Below are 21,866 nucleotides of genomic sequence, written 5' to 3'. Positions count from 1 at the left end.
GAGGGAAGGAGAAGGAGGGGAATTAGGAGGTAAAACACGTGAGATCTGGGAGGCATTGAAACTTTTCTTTATGATACTGTAATGGTGAATACATGACATTAGGCATTTGTCAAAACCCATAAAACAACACACAGTGAACCCGGATTTAAATTAGACTTTAGTTAATAATAATGGGTCAATATTGATTCATCAATTATAATAAACCACACTAATGCAAGATATTAATAGAGAACACTGTGAGGGAGAGAAAGTGGGTATATGGGAACCTTTTGTATTATCTGCTCAATGTGCTGTAAAACCTAAAACTTCTCTAGAATATTGAGTCTACCAATTAAATATTTGTATTGAGAAATGTTTCAAATACATAGAAAAGAGAATTATACAAACACAATTCTAACCTCCATCCAAATTTAAAACTTATTTTTACCACATTTATTCTGTCTACATATTTTTTATCTTTATATATTTTTTATTCTACACACAAATACCCCCTTTTTTGCTTACCCATTTGAAAGTAATTTGAAGATATAATACTTCACCTCTATATATTTCAGCAGGCATCTCCTAAGTATAAAGTCATTATCCTACATAATTGTAATCCTATTAGCACATTTAACAAAATTAACAATAATTCCATAACATTATCTAAAATCCAATCCCTATTGAATCTCATTATTTTTCTATTATCTTTCCTCAATGCCTTTAACTTTAGTAAGAACTCATATGCACTCTTGATTTCCTTTTATAAATGCACTTACTTTCTTGACCACTTGTTATAAAGAATGTCTTAGAAAATTTGTTTTTTAACAGTTTCATGATTGTATTGGTGTTGCATCTATTTATTGTAAAACAGTCCCCTGTCTTTTATGATACTGAGTTTTTTTTCAGTATCCAGACTCATTGTCTTGTAGGTTGTTCTACATTCTGAATTTGTCTGATTGCTTCCTTGTGGTATCATCTGACCTGTTCCTCTATCCCCTGTATTTCCAGAAAACTGGAATGGATGATTTATTAAATGTAATCATGACATAACACTTTTTAAAGTTCTCATTTATTTTCTGTAATTACGTAAAAAAAAAAATTGGGCAATCACATGTTCCTTAACATTTAGAAAATAAATGCCTACTTTATTCTGTTGATATTAGTTTTTCTCTTCATAATTATGTTTATATTAATATTATAACAAAAAATTTAAATTCATTTGATAGCAAGTGTTCTGGCACTTATCCTAATGTGGAAATTGTGGGCCTGTGGTAATACTCAAACAATTTGTTTTTGAATTACTAAGGATACAAACAACTAAGTTTTCCCATAATCCATTAAGATATATATTTTACAAATCTCAAGCAAGCAGGATTTCAAAATAAAGGTGATTCGAGTGGGGGATATGAAGATGCTGTTTTTTTGCTTCCCCCAGAATGAATGTGCAACTAATGGTTGGGAAAGGGACACTTGCATAAGAACCTTGGCATTTTTTGCTTTAGGAGAATTATCATAGTCTATTAGTACAAAGTGTTCCCTTGAAAGAAAGTCTTGACCAGGCATTGCCATGGGTTCTGGCTAGTATTGTGTATATATTGGACTACGTCTCTCTCTCTCTCTCCTAGGGATATGTATATATGCGTACATATGTATATATATGTTTCATATGTTTTCATATACTCTATATGATTTTTTCCCAAGAATCTCAGATATCTTCTCTCCCATTATTAAAATAAGCTAAAATTTGTATCAGGTTTTGGCAGTCTGGTAGATGATTGTATTTTTACTAAGAGCACAATTAAAATTTCATTTTGTTTTATTTCATTTTAATTCCAGCATAGTTAACATACGATGTTATATTAGTTTCAGGTGTACAATATAGTGATTCATCAATTCCATACATTACCCAGTGCTCATCAGGACAAATGCATTCCTTAATCCCCATCACCTATTTCACCCATCACCCGTCCACCTCCCCTCTGGAAACCATCAGTTTGTCCTCAATAGTTAAGAGTCTGTTTCTTGGTTTCTCTCTCTCTCTCTTTAAAATTAATTGAAGTATAATTGACATATGCTATTATATTAGTTTCAGGTATACAACATAGTGACTCAATATTTATACACATTACAAAATGCTCACACGATAAGTGTAGTTACCATCTGTCACCATACAAAGTTATTACAGTATTACTGACTATATTCCCTATGCTGTACTTTTACATCCCCATGACTCATTTATTTTGTAACTGGAAGTCTGTACTTCTTGATTCCCTTCATCCATTTTGCTCATCCCCTCGCCCTGAAATGTCATTTTAGAAAGAAAATATGCCTAAGTGTTTTTTAACTACTAAATACAATACAGAAAAGTAATAAATAATGAAGTCTAAAGATGTAAGGGAAGGCAAAGAATATGTCAACGGGAAGGAAACCTGAGAATCTGACTACAAAATACAAAGCATAAATTACCAATTTAAATGTGATAAATATATATAAGGAAATAATATCTGAAAATGAGAAAATGCAATTATGAGTGTGTACTGTCACATTAGGGTACTTATTTGAACACACACCATGAAAAGGAATAGGCAGATAAGATAGCTGAAGAATACTGAGACCACAATAATGACCAAGTAGATGCTAAGTGAGGAGTCTAAAACTTTTCCTGGCACCTGTTAAAATATGGTCAGTAGAGCTGAAAAAGACAACTGACCAGCAACAGGTCATAGTCTGAACATGGAGTAAGGTGGCATCTCAGTGTCCTTGACTATAACCTTAAGTCAGATCATGGGTAGGTTGCTATTACTCAGAAACTTGGTAGTATATACTGGTAGTATATACATGCTGCTCAATTTGAGACAGCTGCTCTTTCCCTTATGCAGAACTTGATACTTAGGGCCTTACAATTCAGAGATGTCAGAGCAAACAAGTTCTTTGTGTTCATTTTGAGGGAGGGGCAGCAGGAGGCAGTAGTTACTTGGGCAGTTTTCTAAGTATCTACAGCAGCTACATGTGCTACTAGAGCACATGCTCTCAGAAGCTGTGTTCTCTTGCTTGTTAAGTAGAGGCCATTTGGTGAAAATAAAGATATGGTTATATTACGTTTCATTTTCAGCTTGAGAAACTCCTGATTTCTGGCAGTGATAATAGAATTGTACTTGTATTTTTAATGTCCATCTCAACCAAAGGTTTTAGGGTGTAGGGAAGGTATTATGAAGACAGAACATCTCTATTGTTTATCTGGTTTGGATCTGAAACAAAAACAGCAACTAAGGTCTCAAACTAGTGCCCTGGGATGTAGTTCATAATTAATGACATGATTAACAGGAGTGGAGTCTTCTTTACATCAGGACAATATACTTTCCAGAAAGTCCTTCATAACTGATGATCTCAGAATACACACTGTGCTTTATTTTTTTTTGAATATTTTTTTAATATATATATATTTTTTAACGTTTATTTTTGAGACAGTGAGAGACAGAGCGTGAACAGGGGAGGGGCAGAGAGAGAGGGAGACACAGAATGTGAAACAGGCTCCAGGCTCTGAGCAGTCAGCACAGAGCCCGACGCGGGGCTCGAACTCACGGACCGTGAGATCATGACCTGAGCCGAAGTCAGATGCTTAACCGACCGAGCCACCCAGGCGCCCCTACACACTGTACTTTAATATTGCCTTGGAATCTATGGATTTTATTAATGGGTTTTTAAAAACCATTATCTATGTTTATTTAAAGTTTATTTATTTTGAGAGTGTGTGCGTGTGTTTATGAGTGGGAGAGGCAGAGGCAGAGAGAGAGAAAGAGAGAGAGAATCCCAAATACGCTCTGTGCTGTCAGTGTAGAGCCCCACGGGGGGCTCAATTCCACAAACCATGAGATCATGACCTGAGCCAAAATCAAGTCAGTTGCTTAACCCCCCCCCCAATATCTATGTTTTATCAGAAGTTTTCCTTAAGTCTTTAGGAGCCCAGAAATACCTTAAAAATATTTCTCTATTATATCTTATATTCCAATCTCTGACAAAAATGGTGATAGCCAAGGAGAGAAAGCTTTCTTCTGGGATTAACAATTTATAATACAGCTGAGCAAAATAACTGACAACCAACAACTTTTCTAATGAAGACCAGTGCAGATCTGGGTCTGGCCACCAATACTGATCATCCAATATTGTTATGGTTAAGTTAAACCCAACCCATTTCTTTCCACTGAGAAATCTGCCATTCCAGCTCTGGATATTTCTTGCCACCACTGTCCTGGCAGTTGTCAAAAGTAGACATGAGAATTGGGATTCAAGGTATACTTATGAATACTGTTGTTTATATCCAAGTCCTGCCACCTTTATGGACTTTGGTTAATATAGCAATGCTCTAATGGATTTTTTGCAGCATTTTCAAGTCCAAGAAGACACTGGTGAATGACTGTATCCATGAATCTCATCTTGGAAAAATGCAAAAGATTTTATTTTAGCAACTGAAAATTCAGCGCCCGTGTCTCGCTTGGTCTGTACACCAACTCTGGATCCAATTTCTATTTAGCAGCAAATCCTGAGTCTGTTGGTTCGAAAATGCTGTCTTTTATCTTCAGAAATATTAATTACCCTCTCATCCCCACCCCCCTCAACCACCACCCATAGCTTCCCCACTCTCAGGCCCAAAATATCTGCTAAATTAGCAATGAAGGAAGTGCTCCCTAGTGCCTCTGGAACAGAATTCTGTAGGAGTTCAGTTTCCTCAATGTTATATGCTAAGTAAAATAGAAACAATCAAAGTTTGTCTTAGATTGGGCTTTAAGTATTCCATTATTCCTTCTTCTAACACCTTTTTAGCAAATACAGCTTTGAATAACCAGTTTTATCACACTGATCTTTGTGTTCTTTATGCCACCAGAGTCTCAGGCTTCCAATACACTCTCAAAGTCAGGGTAGTTTAATATGGAGCATACAGTGTATATTTGCAGTCAGCTTGCTCTACCATCTGAGCCTGCAGTGTAATCACCAGGCTTCTCTTAGTTTTTCAAACTCTCCAGAAAGAAGAAAAGTATTTTAGGGAGACAAACATAAATATCAAATATTTCATATTTATGTAATAGGCTTATTATCTAATGTATTGAATAATGTGTATTTTTAGTTTCTCAGCAACTATTACAAATACATTAAAAACCAGCAATTAGATCTCATTTGAGGCATATCATGCTTTTGTATCTGCTGTCTTTGATTATTCTAAACCATACCAGAGACTATTAAACATTGATGCAAAGAGAAGAAAGATGAGGTTATTTCACCACTCCATATTAAATGGCATTCTGTTTCAGTGTATTGGAGATGCTGGGATATTAATTATTAAAGAATGAATTATTTTTTTATCTTAATAAGAAAACTTAGTAAAAATTAACACATACAAATTTAGCATATCAATAAATAAGCTTCACACAACTCAGTGGATTACACCGTAAATAATGAAGGAGACATTTATTTCTATCAATTACTTTTTTCCTGAGGTTTGATATCTGCATTTGATTTTGTCTCATCGATGTCATCAAAATAAAGTGACTTTATTTCAATAAAAAGTAAAAACTACATAATAGTAATCAAATAGTTATTTGAATTTAGCAGATGGACAGGAGTCTAGCTGAAAAGTAAACTATCACAATTTATGGGCCATCCTCTATGAAATATCAAGAAAATAAAAGATGACTTTAAAAGAAATAGCCCAGCCTTCCCTGGGAATACTTCCCTCTTGAAGATTATCATTTTATGGATAGAGTGGGATGAGTTTCCTGGTCACGCACTGGGATACCTCCTAGGATAGTGTACACAAAATTTTAGGGGTAACTTACCTTTATGAAAGATCAAAGGAAATTAGGTCTGCACAGAAAACAATGCATTCTTTTTCAGTACTTAATATAGAAGTTACTGGCTTCTAAACCAAGACCATTATGAGGTAAATAAAAAGATAAAAATAGCTAAGTTATCAGTACTTGTTGACTATAAATTAACCTTAGCTGTGCCTCCGAAGAAAACACTACTAAAGGTAGAGCGGTAAAACAACTATGATGCTATTCAGAAAAGGGATGTTTTCCTCTGCTTTTTATCCAGAGCCCCAAAGCAACAATACCAAGGATGATAGCTGTATCTACCTATTGTCTTGTTTTCAGCTTCAAAGAACTTAGTTTCATTGAAGATAAAGTGATGTTGCTTGCATGAATCTCTCTTCTCTCCGTCCTGCATTAGGCTGGCAGAGTATGGAATATTTTGAACATTTAATGGAAAAAAAATTCTGGAAGGAAGGATCAAGGCATCTTCTTTTTAGTCCAGAGTGCTTAGATTATGATCCTTGAAAAGGTGAAGTCTGTTTCTGGAAGTTTTCCAGGATGAGAAGATTAAGTGTCAACATGACCAATTCTGTGGAACTGTGATCCATTGAGATTGTCATCCAACATCCTTCACAGGGAGAAAGATTTCTGAAACTATTTCTGCTGTAAATTTTCTAAGTATTCAGCACATAGCCCTGAAACTGCCTGGTAATTTCCTTGCAGTGCATATTTACAATGCACAGATATCAGCAGTAATTAAAATGTTCCCGAGTAGTTTCCAGATATTGGAGGATTTAGTGAGCTCAGATTATTCAGCGAGCCGCTTCTTAATTATTAAGACTAAATCTTCAGCAGAAACTTCTGACAACCAGGTTGCCAAGGGGAATGCATCAAAAGGGTTGTCGCTGGTTGTCATTATTTGGACCTAGGAGGTCCCAACTAGTGCTGATAACTACCATTCCTCTCTGTGACAGTCAGACTTACCTTGGGTTGTTCTTCATCCAGAGATTTCTTTTGCCACGAATGAGTAAATTACTTACCCCACTATTGCATCGCACTTTATTGTGAGAATGGATATTGAACTGATGGTGTAGTTTCCAGTTACGGAAAATTCACCCAAATCTCACGCGTGTCCCCGGTGCACATTCTGCAACGTTCAGAAGAATTTTTCAAAGAAGGTACATCTTAGACTCATAGCTTTTTCTCAGAAAACCAAAAAGAAGTTTACAGGTAATACTTGGAAACGCTGAACTCCTACAGGTATGGTTTCCTGTTCGGGAGAAAAGACTCTTCTGTGGGTGGAGCTAAAATATTCTTGGATTTGTTTGGAAACCACCCTGCTCTTCTTGTCTGTCCTCCCACAGGTACACGGACGCTCCCCTTCCCGCAGCCGACGCCAAATCTCCGGAAACTCCGGCCATTAATAGCCACCTTCCTTTCCCAGGGCCGCCTGCAATACGCTCGGGAAGAAAAGGAAAACTCACCACTTGCCTTTTCTGCCAGATTTTCTCTCCCACAATTTCCTGCACATCCTCTGAAGGCGCTGTCTGTAACAAACGAAGCCTTTGGGAGTCCTGCAAGAGGAATAACGTCAATTTATGTCTAGTTCTCATTCATTTTAAGAAAGGTCTGCAATCCGAGCTTGCAGCCGACACTTTCCAAGCCGCGTCCATCCCCAGCACCTTTCAGGTTTTGTCTTTTCTAAAATGGAGTCTGCGGCAAATGTCAGGCTCCTCCTCCTACTTTTTAGCCTGTAGCACCACCAGGCGTCCGAACTGAAAACCTGATGTATATACCAAGCTTTCCGTCAGAAACTGTCAAAATCTGTTCTTCGTCATGTCCGTCGTCTGGTGGCACAGTTCTTAAATTATTTCTTCGGGCTACTCCTCGGGTTTTTGGTTTAACCAATGTGAACAAAAACAATTATTAATTGGTGCACGGTTTTATTATATTTCTAATTATCAATTATTTTGTTATACTATCATAGCTGTACAATTTCTTTTGAGAGTAACTTGAACTGGATTTCTTCCATTTCAGAGAGGCCACCCATTTGGCCATGCATTAATTGAATTTATTAATTCATCGGCAGGTGTTTGGGATTATATCCAGGCCGTGTGAAAGATATTGAGGGTAGAAAATGGAATAAAGCCTGGTGCCTACACCCCAGGAGGTTACAGCCTAGAAGGGGGACCCAGAGACAATGACCTTAGTGGGAGCTAAGGGCCAAGATAAGAGATTTGCACAGGCACTATGACTACTCAAAGGGATACTAAGTAAGAACAGAAATGGGCTATGAGGAAGATTCCAGAGGAGGTGAGGTTTGAACTAAGTTGAATTTTATGGTACCAACTTAAACACAAACCCAGTGAAATTATTTTCTACTCCTGATGAAGTATTTCTGATTTTGTGAGAAATGAGATTTTCTCAAAAGATGGGAACATCAGGGCTTATGTGAAATTCAATGCAGTCTTTCCTTTTTTTTTTTTAATTTTTTTTAACGTTTATTTATTTTTGAGACAGAGACAGAGCATGAACGGGGGAGGGTCAGAGAGAGGGAGACACAGAATCTGAAACAGGCTCCAGGCTCTGAGCTGTCAGCACAGAGCCCGACGCGGGGCTCGAACTCACGGACCGCGAGATCATGACCTGAGCCGAAGTCGGCCGCTTAACCGACTGAGCCACCCAGGCGCCCCTCAATGCAGTCTTTCAGTGGGTGAACAGCACAGAGACTTTATGAAGTATTGTGGGTTGACAACTAAACGACTAGGGATGGGCCCTTTTTTCTGATTTGAATTTGGTACAGATGTCTAATACTCAATTTAAAGCAGAGTCCTGCAACTTGAGTTGTATGCACATGTGAGTAATTTGTTGTGTTAACAATATCAGCTTTTTTAAATGTTTATTTACAGAGAGAGAGAGAGAGAGAGAGAGAGAGAGAGAGAGAGAGAGAGAGAGAAAGAGAGAAAACACATTCAGGGGAGTGGCAGAGAGGGAGAGAGAATGCCAAGCAGGCTCCACTCTGTCAGCAAAGAGCCTGATTCACATGCTGGATCCCACAAACCATGAGATCATGACCTGAGCTTAAACCAAGGAGCCACCCAGGCGCCCCTCCCTTTTAATCCTTTTGATATCTCCAAGGTCTGTGGTAATGATCTGTTTCATTCCTGGGATTAGTACTTTGTATTTTCTCTTTTTCTTTGAACTTCTCTAAGAACAAGCTCTCTGCTTCACTAATTGTTTCTATTATTTTTCTGTTTTGAATTTCATTGACTTCTGCTTTTATTATTATATACTTCCATCTCCTTGCTTTGGATGTGTTTTGTTCTTCTTTGTCTAGGTTCTTGAGGGTAGGCTTATTGATTTGAGGCTTTTCCTCTGTCTTAATGTTTACATTTAATACTATACATTTCCCTCCTAACACTATTTTAGCTGTGCCCCACAAATTCTGATATGTTGTATTTTCATTTTCATTCAGTTCAATGCACTTTAAAATTGCCCTTGGCACTTCCTCCTTAATATGTGCATTATTTATATGTGTATCATTTAGGTTTGAAGTGTTTTGGATAGTTTTATCTTATCCTTCTATTAGTGATTTCTAGTTTACTTTTTTTGTGGTTGCTGAGTGCCTTCTCTATCATAATAATTACTTTAAATTTGTTAAGATTTATTTAATGGTCCAGGATATAATCTACTATTTTGGTACATGTTCTGTGAGCACTTAGAAAGAGTGTAATTCTGTTCTTCTTGGGTAGAGTGTCCTATATATGTCTATTAGATCCTGTTAGTTGGTTGTCGAGTTCTTGCTGAGTTTGTCTACTTCTTCTGTCAATGGCCGAGAGAAATGCTGAGGTCTCCAAACTACAGTTGTGAATTTGTCTGTCTCTCCTTTCTGTTCTATCAATTTTGCTTCACATATATTGCAGCTCTGTTGTTCCACACATGAGCATTTAGGATCACTATGGCTTCTTAGTGAACTGACTTTCTTACCACTATATCATGTACCTTTCTGCCTCTGATAATTTTCTTTCTCTGAAATTTCTGATATTAATATGGCCACACCTGCTTTCTTTTATTAACATATTTATGATATATATTTTCCCATACTTTAACTTTCAACTAACCTGTATTGTTATATCTGAAGTGAATTTATTATAGACAGTATATATTGAAGTCATGTTTTTTAATCCATTCTGCCAACTTCTGTCTTTAACTGGTGTGTTTGGATCATTTACATTTAAAAAAAATCTTTTAATGTTTATTTTTGAGAGAGTGACAGAGTGCGAGCAGGGGAGGGACAGAGAGAGAGGGAGACAAAGAATCTGAAACAGGCTCCAGGCTCCGAGCTGTCAGCACAGAGCCTGCTGCAGGGCTCGAACCCATGAACGGTGAGATCATGACCTGAACCAAATTCGGATGCTTAACCCACTGAGCCACCCAGGTACCGCTGGATCACTTACATTTAATGTAATTATTCATATGCTAGGGCTTAAGTCTGCCATTTTAATTTTTGGTTTCTGTTTGTTTCTGTTTTCTTTCTCTCTATCTTTCTGTAGGTTACTTGACCATTTTTAAACATTTGATTTAGATTTATCTATAGTGTTTCTGAGTATATTGCTTTATAAGACTTTTTAGTGGCTGCTTTAGGTATTACATTATATATAGATAACTTTTCACAGTCTACTTATATCATTTCATCTGTTTGAATGAAATATAGTTAGTTATTCCCTCTATATACATTCAGAACCACATCAGGCAGTGTTGCCATTTTTGTTTCAACATAATTTAGGAAATTCAAGAGGAGAAGAAAGCCTATTGTATTCACCCATTTTTACTCACTGTGTTCTTTATTGTTTACTGATGTTCCAAGTTTCCTTTTAAAAAAATTTTTTTTTAATGTTTATTTATTTTTTGAGAGAGAGCGAGAGTGAGAAAGGGCAAGTGCGAGCAGGAGAGGGGCAGAGAGAGACAGAGACACAGAATCTAAAAGCAGGCTCCAGGCTCTGAGCTGTCAGCACAGAGCCCAATGTGGGGCTCAAACACATGGACTCCTAGATCACGACCTAAGCCAAAGTTGGACGCTTAACCAACTGAGCCACCCAGGCACCCCCCACGGTTCCCTTTTAAATTATTTCCTTTCTGTTTAGAGAACTTCTCTTAGCCATTCTTTTAGGGTCAGTCTGCTAATGACAAAGCTCTCAGTTTTCCTTCACCTGAGAATGTCTTGATGTCCTCTTTATTCCTGAAGGATCTTTTAACTGGGTATGGGATATTGGGTTGACAGTTCTTTTCTTTCAGTCACTAGAAACATTGTGCTACTTGCTTCTGGCCTCCATCATTTCTGATGAGAAACCCCCTATCATTCAAATTGGTTTTCCCCTATAGGTAATTTTTTAGTGTCCTTTTTCTAGCTGCTTTCAAGACTTTTTGTCTTAGTTTTCAGAAGTTTGACTATAACATGTCTTGGTGTGGATTTCTTAGTTTTTTACTGTTTGGAGTCTCAGTTTTTTTTAAGTAGGCTTCATGACCAGTGCAGAGCCCAACATGAAGCCTAATGCAGGGCTTGAACTCATGACCTTGAGATCAAGACCTATGTTGAGATCAAGAGTCAAAGGCTTAACTGACTGAGCCACCCAGTTGCCCCTTGCTCAGCTTTTTAAATATCCAAGCGTATGTCTTTAGCCAAATATGGATAGTTGTCAGTCTATCCCTTTGCATACTTTTTTAGCCCTATCCTCCTTCTCCTTTCCTTCTACACCTCCAATGACACAAATATTAGATCTTTTGTTATTTTCCCACACATCTCTGAAATTCTGTTCATTTACTTTAAAGTATATTTTCTTTCTTGTTCAGACTGGGTAATTTCTATTGTTCTGTATGCCAATTAACTGATTCTTTTGTCTATTTCCTCCATTCTACTATTCAGCCTATCCACTAAGCTTTTTATTTTAGTTATTGTATATTTCAGTTCTAAAATTTCCATTTAGTTCTTCTTTGTATTTTTTATTTCTTTACTGAGACTTTCTTTTTTAAATTTTTATTAAGTTTTTAATCTTAATTCTGGTATAGTTAACATACAGTGCTATATTAGTCTCAGGTATACAATATAATGATTCAACAATTCTATACATTACTGAGTGCTCATCGTGATAAGTGTACTATTTAATTCCCATCTCCTATTTCACCCATTCCCCCACTGACCTCCCCTCTGGTAACCATCAGTTTGTTCTCTATAGTTAAGAGTCTGTTTCTTGGTTTGTGTCTTTTTCTTCCTTCGTTCACTGGTTTCTTAAATTCCATATACGAATGAAACCATATGGTATTTGTCTTTCTCTGACTGACATATTTTGGTTAGCATTATACTCTCTAGCTCCATCCATGTTGTTGCAAATGTCAAGATTTCATTCTTTATATGGCTGAATAAATTCAAGTGTGTGTGTGAGTGTGTGTGTGTGTTTCACCTCTTTATCCATTCATCTATCAACAGACACTTGGACTGCTTCTAATTATTGTAAATAATGCTGCCATAAACATAGGGATGCATATATCCTTTTGAATTGGTGTTTTTGTGTTCTTTGGGTAAATTCCCAGTAGTGTGATTACTGGATCATGGAGTAGTTCTATTTTTAATTTTTTGAGGAACTTCCATGCTGTTTTCCACAGTGGCTGTACCAGTTTGCATTCCCACTAAGAGTGCATGAGGGTTCCTTTTTCTCCACATCCTTGCCAACACTTGTTTCCTGTGTTTTTGATTTTAACCATTCTGACAGGTATGAGGTGATATCTCATTGTAGTTTTGACTTGTGTTTTCTTGATGATGAGTAATGCTGAGCATCTTTTTATGAGTCTTTTGGACATCTGGATGTCTTCTTTGGAGAAATATCTGTTCATGTCTTCTGCTTATTTTTTAATTGGATTATTTGTTTTTGGGATGTTGAGTTGTGTAAATTCTTTATATATTTTGGATACTAACCCTTTATTGGATACATCATTTGCAAATGTCTTTCTCTCATTCAGTTGGTTTTCCATTAGTTTCGTTGTTTCCTTTGCTGTGCAGAAGCTTTTTAGTTTGATCTCATCCCAATAATTTATTTTTGCTTTAACTTTTGCCACAGGAGATATATCTAGAAAAATGTTGCTATGGCCAATATCAGAGAAATTACTGCATGTGCTCTCTTCTTGGATTTTTATGATTTCAGGTCTTACATTTAGGTCTTTAATCCATTTTGAGTTTATTTTTCTTTATGGTGTAAGAGAGTAATCCAGTTTCATTCTTTTGCATGTAGCCATCCAGTTTTCCAAACATCATTTGTTGGACTGTCATTTTCCTATTGTGTATTCTTGTCTCTTTTGTTTAAGATTAACTGACCATATAATCATGGGTTTGTTTCTGGGCTTCCCATCCTGTTCTACTCATGTATGTGTCTATTTCTGTGCCAATATCATACTGTTTTGATTATTATAGCTTTGTAATATAACTTGAAATCTGGAATTTTGATAATTTCAGCTTTGTTTTGTATTTTCAAGATTGTTTAGGCTATCTGGGGTCCTTTGTGGTTTCACACAAATTTTAGGATCACTTGTTCTAGTTTTGTGAAAAATGCTGTTGGTATTTTGATAGGGATTGCATTAAATCTATAGATTGCTTTGGGTAGTATGAACCTTTTAACAATATTTTTTCTTCCAATCCATGAGAGTGGAATATATTTCCATTTGTGTGTGTCATAACTTCAGAAATTTTTGGCAGTGGTTTTTCAACATTTTTTTCATGAGCAAGATAGACCCATTTAGCTTCTGGCTCTAAGCAGCGACCCCAGCTTTTATTTTCCATCTTGCATGGAGAACATTTTTCTCCCAATAGCCCATCAGAGCCAAACTTATGACAACCAATGCCAGCTTCCCATTCTGTAGCTCAGAAATATAAGGGCTTCATCCTTGTTCACTATTTTATGTTTGTTCCATTTTGTTTTACACATTTTCTAATTTTTAATTTTTATCTATTTTTTTGTGTGTTCATGTGAGCAGGGCATGGTGCACAGAAGTATAAGCTTGCTTCACCAGCTTAAGAGAAAACTGTGTCATTTTTACTTTTTAATATTTTATTTCAGTGTTATATAAACACAACCAATACTTTAGTAATATTTTTAAGTGTTACAGAAATTGTAAATGAAGTCAAATTTTTGGTTGAAGAGTGTCTGATTAGTTGCATACTTTAATGATACTCAACTGTACAGAAAATAGGCCTTTGTATAGGAGACTTACATGGATGAGTTCTGCTTCCACAAAGGAGACAAATTCATCTTTAAATAGAAACCAACACGGGCACTTGGGTGCCTCACTGGTTGAGTGTCTGACTTCGGCTCAGGTCATGATCTCGCGGTTTCTGAGTTCGAGCTCCACATAGGGCTCACTGCTGTCAGAGCAGAGCCCACTTCAGATCCTCTGTCTCCCTCTCTCTCTCTGCCCCTCCCCTTCTCATGCTCTCTCTCTCAAAAATAAATTTAAAAACATTAAAAAAAAGAAACCAACAACAGCAAAATACAGAGACATTGCAGAGAAAGCAATATATTTACTTATTTTTAGGAGAATTAAGTAGAACCAGACAGACCAATTCCATTTCTTGTATATCTGTATGTCTAATTTCAGCATATAAATCTATGTCTTAACTGACAACTCTATTAAACATAGCTTATAAATATATAAACATGCCCACATAATAAAATTTAAAGTTTTCATAGTTTACTGTTTATTTAGTAGTTTTATAACTGTAATGGAAATTTTAAATCAAATTAATGTAATTTTTATTTGAAGTTAAAACATCATTATGAAGAAACTTTAACAAGATTTAAGAAACTTATACTTGTTTAAGATCATACAGAATATAGAGTTACAAAGAAATACTTATTTTGGCCAAATGTGTTCTATGTGGATAATTCCAGTCTTATAAATCTGCTTTTCATCCCAGATAAAAAGACTTCCTGAACAACAAAATAAATAATAATAACATTGAATTATAACCCAAATAAAAAGGTAAATATCCATGAGACTATACATAAAGAAATGACTACATAATAAGTAAATAGAGGAGAAATGACAAGATTTCCTTATAGGAGAATTTCAATTAATTAGTGTAAAAGGAATCAGGGAAATAGAAAATTACCATCTAAATGCCACAGTGTTAATTGCCATAGGAAATATCCAGCAATGGATACAAAAATTAATGGGCAAAAGTTTAAGCAGAAACATGATATTTGCATAGTTTCAAAGCGTCTCTCTCCAAGTATTTATTAATTACAAAGAGAGAAATAGTAACTTTACAGTGGAGAAACTTGACAGATATTATATTAAGCAAGTGTTGGAGATTAATATCACCTTAACACTACTGAACTGTACACTTAAAAATCTTTAACATGGTAAATTTTGTGTTATTTTTAACCACAATTTTTTTAAAAGATTAATGTCACCAGTCAATAGGACACATTGACATCATGTACCCCCTGATAATGATGTACTGAGAAGGATACAATATCATTTCTGCAGTATTCTTCCCAATAATGCATAGCATCAATAATCTATGGGGTGCCTGGGTGGCTTAGTTGGTTGAGTGTCCGACTTTGGCTCAGGTCATGATCTCATGATCTCATGGTTCACGGGTTCAAGCCCTGCATTGGGCTCTGCGCTGACAGCTCAGAGTCTGGAGCCTGCTTCGGATTCCGTGTCTCCTTCTCTGTCTGCCCCTCCCCCACTCTCTCTCTCTCTCTCTCTCTCTCTCTCTCTCTCTCTCAAAAATAAATAATAAACATTAAAAAAAGTTAAAAGGAAAATAATCTACAGAAGACAAAGACAATCTCAAATTGAGGAACATGTTTGTTAACTAAAATTATTATGGTAATCATTTCACAATACATGTAAATCAAGTCATTATCCTGTATGCCTTTAACATATTCAGTACTATATGTCAATTATATCTCAATAAAACTGAAAAAAGTTGAGGAACATTTTTACAAATAACTGACTAGTACTCTTCAAAAGTCTTGAGGTCATGAAAGACAAGGAAAGGTTAAGAAACTATCATGGATGGTAGAAACTAAGGAGACATAATTAAATGTGTTGTAGGATTTTGGATTGGATCCTTGAAAAGAAAAAGGACACTAGGGAAAAAAGTGGTGAAACCTAAGTAAAGTCTGTAGTTTAGTTAATAGAATTGTACGAAGGTTAATTTCTTAATTTTGATAACTGGCAACGGTTATGTAAGATGTTAACATTAAGGGAAGCTAGGTGAAGGGAACTTTATACTACTCATGTGGTTTTGTAAGTCTAAAATTATCTCATAACAAAAAATTTCTAAAGGGCTTAAATTCCTTATAACTTAAAACTTCCAGTATAAATGTAAGTCTATATATATTTCAAAGTTAAATAGGTTATTGAAGCAATTTGCCCAAATTAGATATTTTTAATTGAATATTTATCATGGCCTTTTTATACAAGAGCACTTTAAAGCACTTGAATTAGGTCTTTGACTAAATACATAGTTATAACGTCAGTTGACATTTGAGGGAAGGTAACTGTCCTAATTATTTCCATTCTTTATTTTAACTTGCGGATGGAAATCTGACTTAATCTCAGCTGGTATATAGAGTGCTCTCCAAATTCAAATGGCTCACATCACATTCAGCAAATTGATACAGAGATGTTTTTAGTTTTTAATCATCAAGTACAATTGGAATTTTCTTAGAAACTTGAAGTCTGAATAAAAATGATAGATCATCAATTAACACAGTGGTTGTCAATCTGAAGTCCATGGCCAAAGTTTCACTGGTCTAAGGCAAAAATGAGCCCAATAATGGCATAATACATTTTTCATAAAATGACGTTTTTAGTTTAGAGGACAGTTTCCTTTATTGGATCACTGTATTATCATTTTTACATTAAAATGCCATTTCCTTTGTGAAATAATGTTACAAATTAATAGTGTTTGTTTCATTTTAATTATTTTTCCATACATGGAAAAAGTTGACAAATCTACATTTTCCATCCATTTTGTGTATTTGTGTATGTGAACTTTACTATTTGAAATTCAAAGTCTTAGGGGCACCTGGGTGGCTCAGTCAGTTAAGCGTGGACTCTGGATTTCAGCTCAGGTCATGATCTCACAGTTCATGAGTTCGAGCCCCACGTTAGGCATTGTGCTAATGTTGGGGAGCCTACTTGAGATTCTCTCTCCCTTTCTCTCTGCCCGCTCTCTCAAAATAAATAAATAAACTTAAAAAAAATGAAATTCAAAGTCTTAAAATCACCATTCTATACAATTTTCTTTCCTTATTCTTACTATCAAGCCAGAGTCTTGCCATTGATTATGGTCACATCATGAAATGTAATCAAATACAGTTAATCCATGACAATTATTTAATCAAATGCAGTTAACCCAGAGGCTTTTAGTTAATAATGTTTTAACTAATTACTATTTACCCAAAAAAGAATTCTATCTTCTTTCTCACTTAAGGCCTCTGATTTCAGCATACCTTAACAATCCTAACCTAAATATACTGAAACACTATTCCATGTTTTGTTCAAGAAAGACCTTTACTCCAAATGAGCAGATTATAACATGATTTATGGAAAACAGTTAATATTAATAAAAAAGACAATTCATTGGTATTCCACATTTGATTTATCCATTCTCAAAATATTAAGGAAAATACTGAAGGCAGACATAGGTTATACCAGTTCTGCCCTAAGCATTTCTAACATTTTAAAAATAACTTATCACTAAATTTTAGTATATCTTGGTCACCAGGTAGGCAGCCAGATAGTACCATTCGGAGTCAGTCATAATTCTATGAATGAAGCTTATATCAATGAATATGATTTAAGAAGTATTTTAAGAGATACTTCTGTACCCTAAGAAATCCAGGTACAAATATTGTGCTCTCCTGTACAGGACATATCCTCATGGGTCTGAATTTACACACATTTAAATAAAATAAGGCACATGATTAAAGTGTCACTAAAGCAAACGTTAAAAAAAACTTTTAAGGCAAGTTAGTAGTGTGGTTAGCATCATTGAAATATGTTAACGTTTTAATATTGGTTTTTTAAATTTTAGAATGAGAGAAATTAAAATAGCTTATGAAGGCAAAACCATGATAATCAAAAAAAAAGCCTAACTTCTTTCATGATTCCATTTCATTTTATGAATGATTTGCTAGGAAGTACCTTTTTTCTCAGTTTCCATGACATCACTTCAGAATCCTCAGAAGGGAAAATGGCCTAAAATCCAATCTGGTAATATCTGAAAATGTATCTTTTCTTAAGGCCACTTAATTGGTATTATCACTTTTTCCTTTAATATCTTTTATTTTGATAGCATTTGTTAACGACAATAAGCCTTACTGATTTTTTTCCCCCTCATCTACCTTTTATTCTCCACATTCAAATAACTGTTCTCTGATAAGTAAGGGATAGACACCTGTATACAAAGAGAGGTTTCGGCTTGCCTAAGGCCTAAACGACCATTAAGAAATCCCATCTAACTTAATTTTGGAGAACATTCCTGAACTGAATCTCTTTAGTCTTTCTACCCTTACTCACAGTCTCAAATAAGTCAATTCTTTTTTTTTCTTTACCTTTCCTTTTACCTGATTATCTATGAGGACCATTCACCAGGCATTTGTGTCCTTATGATTCAAAGATGATCTCCACTTACTAAGGAATAAAAATCTAGAAATTTCTGAGTAATGATAAGCTATATATCTGTTTCTCAAACCTAACTGCTTCCTGATGTATCAAAACTAGAAGCTAGTTTTCTTCCCCATGCATGCATAACTGTCTACTAGAAAACAATTTAAAGGCAAAATAACAGGATATCTCTGTGGAACTAAGCATTTCCAGGTCCAGAACTAATGAACTGAGCATTTCCAGGTCCAGAATTCATGTGTCCAGAGGACACATGAATAATGATTACTTATAGCTCATGAGCAAGAACTACATATAGTTATCAGGTACTTGGCCATGGCCCTCTGACCCCCGAGACCTATTCCTACCAGAATCTGGGGGTAAACTGGAGCCAGCCTCTGTTTTTGCTTCTCCAGTGCCATGTGGGAAGGGGAAGTTGGGCATAAAGCGCTTAAGGAACCGAAACTCACTATTGCCAGTGCCAGTGGCAGAGCACATTTCATAGGGACATGGCTGAGATAAAGATCCATTGGCTCCTTCTTGTACCAAGTTGTTAGGGAAATTACAGTCATCATAGAAATGCTCTTGAACTGTGAACTTTTCTCTATATTTAACCTTCTGGTAGATGTGTATAACAAAGATCACTGTGACAGAGAGGAGAAAGAGAAAGGAAAGCACAGCCAGAGAAATGACCAAATATTTAGTGGATGGATTTACCCTTGTAGGATGCTTGGATGGATCCCGAAACTGTAGATAGGGCTCAGAAAACCCATCTACCAGCAAAATGTTGAGTGAGGCAGTAGTGGAAAGAGCTGGTTGGCCATGATCCTGAACAAGAATTGTAAGTTTCTGAACCACGGGGTCTCTTTCAGCTATCTGCCGCAGTGTACGGATTTCCCCATTTTGTTGTTGAACAGAGAATAACCCAGTGTCAGTGGCCTTAAGGAGATGATATGAAAGCCAAGAATTCTGACCTGAGTCACCGTCCACAGCCACTACCTTGGTCACCAGGTAGCCTGCCTCTGCAGACCTGGGCACTAGGTCATTGCAGGGCAAGGTGCCATTCTGCAGTGGGTACAAGATCATTGGGCGGTTGTCATTGTCATCCAGAACAACCACTCTGACAGTAACCTGGCTACTCAGTGACAGGAAGCCCCCATCAGTTGCCTTTACCACAAACTGAAATTTTTGAATGGCCTCATAATCCATGGTTCTCAGTGCATAGAGCTTCCCATTGTCTGAATTTATGGAGATGTAAGCAAAGACTGATAAATCTCCACTTTCTGGAGGAAGCAGAGTATATGTTACTTGGGCATTCTCACCCAAATCTAGATCCTCAGCATGAACTTTGCCAATAAAAATTGCAGGGCTGTTGTTTTCTCGAACAGTCAAAATGTATGAGTCTTCCTGAAATATTGGGGGATTGTCATTAATGTCAGATATTAGCACCTCAATCACAGTTTCTGTGAACAGACTGGGTGGCCCAGTATCCATGGCAACAACGGTGATATTGTAGCCTGAGACCTCTTCCCGATCCAAGACTCTGTCAGTAACCAGAGAGTAAGAATTCCGGAAAGTAGGTTTGACTGCAAAGGGAAGGTCTTCTCTGAGGAAGCAGATGATTTTTCCTCCCACTCGAATGTCCCGGTCTCGGATAGAGAAAAGGGCCACTACAGTCTCTAATGGGGAGTCCTCAGGGAGAGGGCTGGACACAGAGGAGATTGTCACTTCAGGAGGATTGTCATTAACATCCACCACTTCCACCAGGACTTTGCTGTGGGCAGAAAGGCCCCCTCCATCGGTGGCTTGAATGTCAATATCATATGTTTCAATTGCTTCAAAATCTAGGGGCCCTCTTAGTCGAACATCCCCAGTCTGCGAGTCAATCTGAAACGTCTGGAGAATTGCTTCTGGGTTTTGAGCTAAGGAATAAGTTATATCTTTGTTGGAGCCCTCATCCAGGTCTGTGGCACTCACAGTGACCACCAAAGAACCATTGGCACTATTTTCTAGTACCTGAGCGCGGTACACCAATCTGGAGAACTGAGGCACGTGGTCATTGACGTCCAGAACGACCACACGGATGTGAGCGATGCCAGATTTGGGAGGGGACCCGCCATCCACCGCTGTAATTGTCAAGTTGACTTCAGGCTGCTCCTCTCTGTCCAGGGGCTTATCCAGCACCAGCTCAGCGTATTTGGGCCCATGGCTGCGAAAGCGGGTATGCAGGTGGAAATACGTGTTGGGGCTTAAGGTGTAGTTTTGGAGACCATTGAGGCCCACGTCCAGATCCTGGGCACTCTGCAGAGGAAAACGTGAACCCAAGGGGGTACTCTCCGGAATCTTTAAAAGCGGCTCCTTGTTTAGGAAAATCGGGGCATTGTCATTGATATCAAATACCCTGACCTCGACACGAAAGGACTGCAGCGGCTCCACCAAGACTATTTCAAAATGCAGAACACACGGGTCAGCTTTGCCACAGAGTGACTCCCTATCCAGTTTCTCCTTCACGAACAGATCCCCTGTCTTGCGGTGGAGCCGGAAGTGCACTTTGTTGCCCTCGGAAACCAGCCGCGCCCCGCGCGCAGCCAGCTTCCCTACCTCCAGCCCCAGGTCCTTAGCCACATTAGCTACAAACGAACCGCTCTCCATCTCTTCTGCCACGGAGTAGCGGATGGTTGCTGCACTTCCCATAGATATGCACACAAAAAAGAGAAGAGACCCTACTTGCCTGTTCTGCATGAGCTTTCTGTGCGCAACCGCCATCCGGTCTCACAAGCGCACTCTCTGCAGCAGCCGCCACCTGTTGCGGGTATACTTCACTTTTCTGCCCACAGATTCTTGGAACTGCTGCTCTCGGCTTTGCTCCTCTGTAACTGCAGCACCGGGCTAGCAAAGCCCGGTAAGCTGTTTTGCACTTGGAAGAAAATTTGCATTGAGCAACTCAACTCCCCAGTCTATCCAGTGTATTAATAGATATGCTCTCATTCTGGAGAGTTAGGCAGAGGATGAAAGTTGTTGCCAAAGCAACGCAGAGTCTTTAATTCCCTTTCAGAAAAAAAGTCCTTGGGAATTAAGAAGCCAATGAGGATAGTCACTTAAGCTGAAGTCACCAATCTGGGAGCCGGCTGGGGCTGCTGCAGCAACCGGCAAACAGCGAGAAGTAAGCAAGCTACCTTGCTTGTCCAGAGATCAAGGGAGAGTCAAAAAGGCAGCTCTTTTTGCCCACGGGTCCTGTCCCTGTGTTTTAATAAAATCACCTGTTTTGCACCAAAAAAGGTGGGGGGGGGGGTAGTAAAAAAGATCCTGCAGTGTCTTTTGGAGCCAGATGGAAGTCAGGCAGGGGCAGGGGTTTGGAGAAAGTGGTCAGCAGGAAAAAGAAAGGGGACAGACAGAGGTTTTTCT

At 37.4% G+C, this 21,866-nt stretch overlaps 1 protein-coding gene across 1 annotated transcript; it reads right to left on the bottom strand.

Annotated features, from left to right (window-relative positions):
* Window positions 1-18,770: 18,770 nt before the first annotated feature.
* Window positions 18,771-21,227, bottom strand: PCDHB1 (protocadherin beta 1). Its single transcript, XM_007077907.2, has one exon. It carries the CDS (start codon window positions 21,225-21,227, stop codon window positions 18,771-18,773), a length of 2,457 nt encoding a protein of 818 aa, XP_007077969.1.
* Between the last annotated feature and the right edge of the window lie 639 nt (window positions 21,228-21,866).

Source organism: Panthera tigris, chromosome A1 (genome assembly GCF_018350195.1).
Source record: "Panthera tigris isolate Pti1 chromosome A1, P.tigris_Pti1_mat1.1, whole genome shotgun sequence".
NCBI classification, from domain to species: Eukaryota; Metazoa; Chordata; class Mammalia; order Carnivora; family Felidae; genus Panthera; species Panthera tigris.
The sequence above is the reverse complement of the archived record's forward strand: the minus strand, read 5'-3'. Positions and strand labels throughout refer to the sequence as shown.